We start from the raw sequence: 8075 nt of genomic DNA on the forward strand, positions 1-8075 counted from the left end.
GCCGCTGGCCCTTGTCTGGGCTGCTAGCTTGGTGCCTCGGTCCCCGCAACCCCAGGGGCAGGGCTTGGCACCCAAGGAGGCAGTCCTTCTCCCCAGCGACTGTCACGGCCCGTCCGTGAGACCCGTGGGACCTCCGTTTCCTGGTCTATGAAATGGGCGGGGTGGTGGCAGGAACCTGCAAGGATGAGGTCCTCCCCGCGGTGCAGTGGTGCTGCCGTGGTTGGGCGTCTCTGCAGTTGGCTGCGGGGGTACCGGTGCCTAGAGGAATGGAAGCCCTGTCTCTGGAGACCTTGTTCCAGGTGGGAGCAGGTGGACCTCCCCCCTCGCCCTCCAGCTGAGAGCTGAGTTGGACCGGGTCTTGGTGGCTGTTCTGAGTGAGAAGACACATTCCAGGCTTCAGCCTGAGTCCCTCAGGGGGAACCCCTGGGCCATTTCCTTTCATGGCTCAGGCGTGGAGTGCTCCCCATGAGAGGTGCAGGGTGGGTTGTGCACTTCTCTGCCTCAGTCTCCCCTTCCTTGGCTGTTCCTTTCTGAGGCCAAGCCTGAATTCTGGGTGAAGCTGTGTGGGTGAAACGAGCTGGGGGAGGGGCTGGCGCTATTCGCCCAGTCAACACTACCCCCTGTGCCCATGTGCTGGGGCATCTGGGAAGCCTGCAGGGAGAGAAACCAGCACTGAGGTCAAATGGCTGCACTGGTGGCTTCACCTAGAATAAAAGATGCTTTTTCCTGGGGAACTGCTCCCAGAACAGAGCTGCCTGGCAGAGAGGTGGTGATTGTGCCAGGGGCCTACCCTTCACCCCTCTGGCCAAGAGCTTTCCAGGGAGATCTGGGTGTGGCTCCTACATGCTCCCCAATCCCTTGTGGCTGTTGATTTTGGCGACTGTAGGCTACTGGTGTGGTGGAGCCACAGTGTACTTAACCCTGCTGTCCCCTTCAGAAGCAGGTGTCTGTTGACTCTAGGCAGGAGCATGTCATTGTGAAGAGACTCATCACTTGGATAGCCAGATTTAAATCAGAGCTGTCTGTGTCTCAAAAATGATAGTAAAGTGGTCAGCTGACATTTTCGGGGTGCCTAGGATGAGCTGGCCTTTGTCTCAGAAGTTGGTGTTAGTGATCTGGTCTTTTTAACATCTCTGCTATTATAAATCTGCATGTGACACATGAGAACCTGGAACCTGAAAGGGTTTAGGCATTTGCACAAGGTCCTGGAGAGGAGCTGGTAGAACTGGGACTTGTGTTAGACCTGTCCATCTTATCTCTATGAGGTGACCAGGGTCCCTGCACAGGAAGAGCTGGGGGGCGGGGAGTGGTTGCCTCACCAGCAGCTGATGGAGGCTGGGCAGAGAGAGATTCCACACCTGGGGAGTGTGGGCTGGGGCAACATTTCAGTTTGGTGGGAACTGGACCGATCAACAGTTGGACCTGGGTCCAGACAGAATGGCACCAGCAGGACACAGGAGCAATCAGCTCACCATCTGATGACTTCAGGTAGATCACACAAGGTGCTAAAGGCAGAGACAGCCCCTGATACCCAGTGCATCCTTGGGATGGCCAGAGTGCAGGAGGCTGAGCTGTTGCAGTGTCCACTCACTCTCATTGGATTGGGAGCCCTAATGTTTGGTTTGTTACATGATTTCCCCATCTACTCTGCAGTCAGGCAGAGTAATTTGACTATATCCTTACAAGGGGATGCAGACAGAACAATCACACAAGACTTCCGGCAGTCCAGAATGCCGCTCTCCAGCCCTTCCTTCCTCTGGCTGTCTGGGATGCAGGTATACTTGCTAAAGAAAGAGAAGCAACTTTGGGATGTGACACAGAAGCCACATATGAGGATGGCCAAGTGACAAGACTCCACCTGAGCCCTGAGCTGCTCACCAGTTTACATTCAAGTGAGATGGAATCAACCATTTCACAACACTGTTATTAGGAGGGAGGGATCTGTCTCTTGCAGCTCAAACAGAACCTGCCGGTGAGGCGACCTCTCCCAGCTCTTAACCCCATGCAAGAACCCTGGGTAGCGCCTTCTCCCTAGACTATTTCTTCCCTCTTTTAGGTGAAGGAGCAAGCAGGGTCATGGAATTGTCTTACATGGCTGTAAATTATTTCAGTTTGTAATAATATCAGTAGCTATAAACCACATGATTTAAAAAACATCTTTTCAGCTAAGTGTAGTGTGGTGCCCACACCCATAATCCAAGCTGGTGAGGAAGCTGAGGCAGAAAGTTCAAGGCCAACCTAAGTAATTTAATGCTCTTTGTTTTAAAAACAAAACAAAACCCTGAGAATGTAGCCCAGTAGCACAACAATACCCCTGGGTTCATTCCCCAGCACTGCGAAAAGCATCCCATAATACTATGAATATTATTGAGAGCTTTGTGGTCTCAGTGTCTGTGAAGTAATTTCACACTAGTGACCCATGTGTGGAAACAGAGGCAGAGGCTGTGGAATGCTGCCCAGCTACTTAAGTTCCTGCCCCACCAGCACCCTTCCTCCCTTCCAGAACGCTTGGCCCATGTGTCTTGCCATTTGCTGAGCCCTAGGGAGGGGACAGGCATTATTATTCCTTGACTTCTGGCATGTGCTGAGCCTAGGGCAGGGAGCCAGGCAATGAGTCAGGTCATTGTAGGGTTTATGTTCAGGCCTAGAACACAGGCCAAGAGGTACAAGTGCAGCCTGGGATCTGGATGTGAGCCCCTGTTCCCAGGTGTGCCCAAGTCTTGTTGGCTGTGGAGTATCCAACCTGAGTACTCAATCCAATTCTGGGTGCTCTGTTAGGAGAGAAGTGCTTCCAGTCAGGGCAGGAAGTAGGACCCAGAGGTTCCAAGAGGTACGGGTCATGGAGCAGGCTTATAATGGCCCATGGCTGGACTGGGCTAGGGAAGCCAGCAGGGTTCTGTGAGATGGCCCTAGGCTGGGACTCTCCAGCGTCTGAGGCCAGAGGACCCCTTCACTGGGAGGCAGGACCTTGGGTCCTCAGTGCTCTGGCAGGGCCCCTTGGATAAGTCACATCTCCATGTGCTTGGACAGGACAGCCTCATCCTATGGGCTTTTCCTGAGGAGAGGCCACCGGCAGTGTCTGGGTGGTGACAGCGGGGGGCTTTGGGGAGAGGTTGAGAATCTAGGTGTGGGGAAGTAGAAGAGGCAGGGCTTGGGGAGAGGGGTGGGCCATGGCGAGCACTCACCCTAGCATGGTGGCCTTGCAGGTGGGATGCTATGGAATATAATGAGAAGCTGGCTCGGTTCCGGCAGGCCCACCTCAACCCCTTCAACAAGCAGCTTGGGGCAGGGCAGCATGAGCAGGGAGCTGGAGAGGAGGATCTGGACGTCAGCTCTGAAGGTGGGTGATGGGGAAGTGGGAACTTCAGGCCCCTTCCTCCTTTTGGCTCCAGAGAGCTCACTGACTTTCCTGCCAAGAGCGAGCTGCGCTGGCCACTTTCTTTTTCCCAAAAGCACAAATCCCTTCCCACCTGCTCTGTGGGTTACTTCTGCCTCCCCGCTGAAACGACCAGTTCAGAGTGCTGGCAAGTCACATGTCAGGTGCTCAGCCAGCCCTTGGGGAATAAATTGAGAGCCAAGACCCATGGAGGACGTTAGTGGATCCTCTGGGTCGGGAGGCTGTGGGCCCTGGGGATCGAGGAGGACGTCACAGGGTGTACTTGGGGCCAGAGTGGTTGCAGAGATGACCTAGGATCCATGCAGGGTTCTGGATTTTGCAGTGGAGCCATCATGGCCTGTTTGAACCCACATGCACACACACCAGACATCTGCCTCAGAATGAGGATGTTTCTGTAGTGCTGTGTCATGCATTCCCTCCTTGCCCCTGTGGGTCATTCCGTCTCCCCTTTTTGAATGGCTCTGTGTGGTCTGCACAGGATACTGGTTCATTTGGGCTTGTTCTCAAATATAAACCCATAGATGAGCTGAACTGAGAGTACATGGCCTCTGCTGCTTCCTTCTTCTGGGCCCCTGGTCCCTTCCTGCCCAACTCCTGGGGGATGACGTGCAGGAGGCAGTCTGTCCTTGCACCCTCCATACCTGTCCCCTCTCCTGCAGAGATCCTGCCTGAGCTGCCCCCTGGGGAGCCTGAGTTCTGCTGCTCCGAGCGTGTGATGGATCTTGGCCTGTCTGAGGACCACTTCTCTCGCCCTGTGGTAAAGTTGGGTCTGGGAGGAGAGAAACTGGGCCCCAGAATATTGGGGGGGGGGTCAGTGGTTTCCTTGGCACCCCAGTCTCACATGGCAGTAGATACTCTCTCGTGGCCTGGGCACAGTCTTCCTCACTGTGAACCACCTTTGTCCAGCTCGGCAGGCTCCACCCTAGCCATCCCATAGGCCTCAAGTACCCCTGACCCCTGACCTGGAAGTGTTTGTCTGAGGGCAGGTGGAGGCACCTTAGGTTTGGGGTTGAGGACCTGGGGCTGTTCCCCTTGAAGCTCCAGGTTCTCATGAAGCAGATATGAAAGTTGGTTCTCTTTGGGGTCAGGCCAAGGAAGAAATTTCCTGTGGGAGGGAGGAGCCTCTTACCTGCCTCCCCCCAGCTACTCTGTACCTCAGGGCCACCTCGTTGTTCTGTATTTTATCCCATGGAGGGCTTGTTTCGAAGGAAAAAGAGGGGAGCTCTAGTAATAAAAATTTTTTTTTTAACTTTTTTTTTTTTTTTTTTTTTTTTTTTTTTTTTTTTTTTTTTTTTTTTTTTTTTTTTTTTTTTTTTTTTTTTTTTTTTTTTTTTTTTTTTTTTTTTTTTTTTTTTTTTTTTTTTTTTTTTTTTTTTTTTTTTTTTTTTTTTTTTTTTTTTGTACTGGGGATCAAACTCAGGACATTGCCCTTGGACTAAATCCCTGGCCTGGCCCTGAAAAACCTTTTGTTTTCATGCAAAGCATCTTTCAACTTTTGAAAGAAATATAGTAACATTAGAATGTAACTTTTAAAAAGATTCAGTCAGGGCTGGGGGTTTAGCTCAGTGATGCCCCTGCCTGCCTTGAATGCACAAGGTCTGGAGTTTGATCCCTTGTACCACAAAAAAAAAAAACAAAAAAACAAAAAAAAAAACCCAAAGATTCAGTCAGAAGACTCACAGTTTGAATTTATTTTCATTTGTAACTGTGACCTTTCAGTTTTGTCACTTTTGTTGTTGTTGTTACTGGGGATCAAACTCAGGACCTTGCACTTTTGAGGCAAGTGGTGGAACCACTGAGCTAAATCCCCGGCCCTCTTTATCTTTATTATAACATTCTGAGCACTTTCTTTTGGCTGCAGACTGAGCTCCAAGGATGAAGGAAGATCTGCTTCTTCTTTTCCTGGGTTCTCGAGCCCAGGGTACAGGAGAGTGCCGCTGAGGGTGGTCAGCCTGACCTCCCAGCTCTGAGACTGGGCCTGTTCCCTGTGGCATCAGGGTCAGTGTGCAGCACAGTGAGACATCCTGGTCTGGGTGGTCATATCCAGGCTCCTTTGCTGGCCTCTGCCTGGGCTTGGCAGTTTAGCCAGAGACCACTTCCTCTCCTTTATGACAGCCAGTTTCTTTTCCCTGGCTTTCCTCCAAGGGGAGGCTTTTTAGAAGTAAGTGTGAAATGGCACAGCCAAAAAAAGCAATTGGTTTTTTAAAAGAAGAAAGTAGAATTTTAACTGTCCTCAGAGGCCTGTGAGATGTGGTGCTGTAGGTCTGGTGGCATGGGGTGGGTGCTGACTGTGTGACTCACTCTCCAGGGCCTCACCTGGGTTGAGGCTTGAGGTCTGCTCAGTGCCTGAATGTGCCTGAGGACAGGCCTGGCTTCAATGGGCAGAGCCTATGGTGTGGCTGTCTGACTGCCCCCGACCTTGGCAGGGTCTGTTCCTGGCCTCTGATGTCCAGCAGCTTCGACAAGCGATTGAGGAATGTAAGCAGGTGATTCTGGAGCTGCCTGAGCAGTCAGAGAGGCAGAAGGATGCCGTGGTGAGGCTCATCCACCTCCGGCTGAAGCTGCAGGAGCTGAAGGTGAATGCCAGTCTGCACACTGTGGAGGGAGTCCAAATCCCAGCCCTGGTCTTGGGGAGCAGGAGGATGGGGCGGCCTAAGGCTTCCTCTGTAGGGATGGGTCTGCCTCGGTTCTCTGAGTGGCTGAGGTAGAAAGGTGTCCAGAAAGACAGAGTGAAAAACGGGGCCCTCACCCCAAATGCAGGTTGTTTTCATGTTCGTCCAGACCCTCTTGGTTGCAACAGACAGAAAGCAAAAAGCAAGCAAAAAAACAACCCAAACAAACCCTTGGGAGCAGAAAGATCTTCCACCAGGGTCAGGAACCTTCCCCTCTTTTGCTGTGCTTTCTGTGTCAGCTCTGTCCACAGGTAGGATTTCCCTGTGCAGGCAGGGATAGCCTCAGCAGTGGGAGCCTGTCTTCCCACCAGCTCAGCAACCCTGTGCAGAGGGAAGGGTCCCTTCAATATACAAGGTCAGCTTTGGGTCCACAAGGACCACTCATGATGACTGAGCAGCCGGCCTTGAGACAGTCACAGCGATCAGCTGGTTCTGGGCCTTGACCCACGCACTGTACCAAGTCAGTAGGGTGGATCCCTTCTTGAGCCTTAGGATCGAGATCGGGAGGGGTGGTCTCCTGAAAGTGACAACGGGAGAGGTGATGGAATCCAGAGCACAAAATCTATAGATGTCTACCGTATTCCCCAAATCTGTATTCTTTGGCTTGGCTGCCACTCTGTCCCCAATATTGACTCATGAGTCCTGGGGAATTTAGAAAATGGACTTTTCATTAGGAGATAGGTATGGCTATGGTGAGAAACATCCAAAAGTACACTTGTTTGAAGGACATAAGGGTATACTATTTTTCATGAAGAAAAAAATCCCATAGGCGGTCCCAGGCCCATATACCAACTAGCGCTGGAGATCTTGATTATTCTGTTTGGCTGCTGTCATGTCCCTGGAGCCCCACAGCACATCTTGATCTGTATCCAATCAGCAAAAGGAGGGAAAGGCAGAGGCCACATCCTCCCTGCTTACTGGCCCGTGGTCTCTGTGCAGACCCATATAGCAGCTGCTTCAGGGATGCTAGGAAGGGCAACGTGGGATCTTGCTGGCTGCAGCTGACTTACCAACATTCTGTTGCTAGAGGGAAGAGGAGGAGGGGAATGCACAGTCTTTGTGATAAGTAGTACCTGAAAGAAATACGTGTGGGGCGTGATTGAAACCCTTTCCCGACTCGACTCTTCCCTGATCCTCCTCTGCAGGACCCCAGTGAGGATGAGCCAAACATCCGGGTCCTCCTGGAGCATCGCTTCTACAAGGAGAAGAGCAAAAGTGTCAAGCAAACCTGTGACAAGTGCAACACCATCATCTGGGGGCTCATTCAGACCTGGTACACCTGCACAGGTGGGCCAAGACTGAGACCCACTATCTCTGGGCAGTCCAGGTCCCTAGGGTGGGCAGAGAAGCCCAGATTGCTGCTCCCAAATGTTGGAGGCATGGTTGTCCCCCAGTGGTGGGCGAATTCTCCAGTGTTCTCAATCGACCATGCTCTGCTGTTTGCTAGAGCTATGAGGAAGAGAAGAAATCAGAGTCCCTGCGTTCCTTAGCCTCACATCCAGATCCAAGGTGTCCAGTATGGTGGCCACTGGCTATATATGGCTATTCACATTTAAACCTAAATGAACTGACTATACAGCTCCTGTGCAAATTGTACTGCAAGTGTTCAGTAGCCACATGAAGCTGGTTATGTTGGGTAGTGCAGAGAAAATACTTCTGTCATTGGGGAAATTCCTGTGGATGGTGCTCTGGATGAGAAATCAGACTAGTAAATGATGTTACGTGCAGACAGTTGTAGTAAAGGGAACAGGGACAGGGAATAAATAGTATGTTGGTAGAGTGGGAATGACTTTAGGGTGTGATGAAAAATCTTCATGCGACATTTAAATGGTTGGAGTTCAGGGAGCAGGCTAGGTTAGACCTTGGGAGGAATATTTTGATGAGGGATCCTGGGGGCGAGGTATTTAGCTCAGTGGTTCTGTTGCCTGCCTTGAAAGCGCAAGGTCCTGAGTTTGATCCCTGGTTAAAAAAAAAAAAAAAAAAAAAAGGGACCCCTGTGGGTGAGG

At 51.5% G+C, this 8075-nt stretch overlaps 1 protein-coding gene across 3 annotated transcripts in view; it reads left to right on the top strand.

The window, feature by feature from the left end:
- Positions 1-137: 137 nt before the first annotated feature.
- Def8 (differentially expressed in FDCP 8 homolog) overlaps positions 138-8075 on the top strand; it is a 16104-nt gene continuing 8166 nt past the window's right edge. Inside the window, exons 1-5 of one of the 3 annotated variants that reach the window (XM_033757839.1) lie at positions 138-299; positions 3207-3340; positions 4057-4154; positions 5824-5973; positions 7215-7356. In XM_033757839.1, coding sequence (XP_033613730.1) covers positions 148-299; positions 3207-3340; positions 4057-4154; positions 5824-5973; positions 7215-7356 — 676 coding nt within the window. In that variant the 5' untranslated portion in view covers positions 138-147. The remainder of the gene's footprint in view (positions 300-3206; positions 3341-4056; positions 4155-5823; positions 5974-7214; positions 7357-8075) is intronic. The other 2 variants (XM_033757838.1, XM_010627597.3) reach the window with 2 other exon arrangements.

The sequence above is a fragment of the Fukomys damarensis genome, unplaced genomic scaffold (assembly GCF_012274545.1).
Source record: "Fukomys damarensis isolate Sample0158 unplaced genomic scaffold, DMR_v1.0_HiC HiC_scaffold_32, whole genome shotgun sequence".
Taxonomy (NCBI): Eukaryota; Metazoa; Chordata; class Mammalia; order Rodentia; family Bathyergidae; genus Fukomys; species Fukomys damarensis.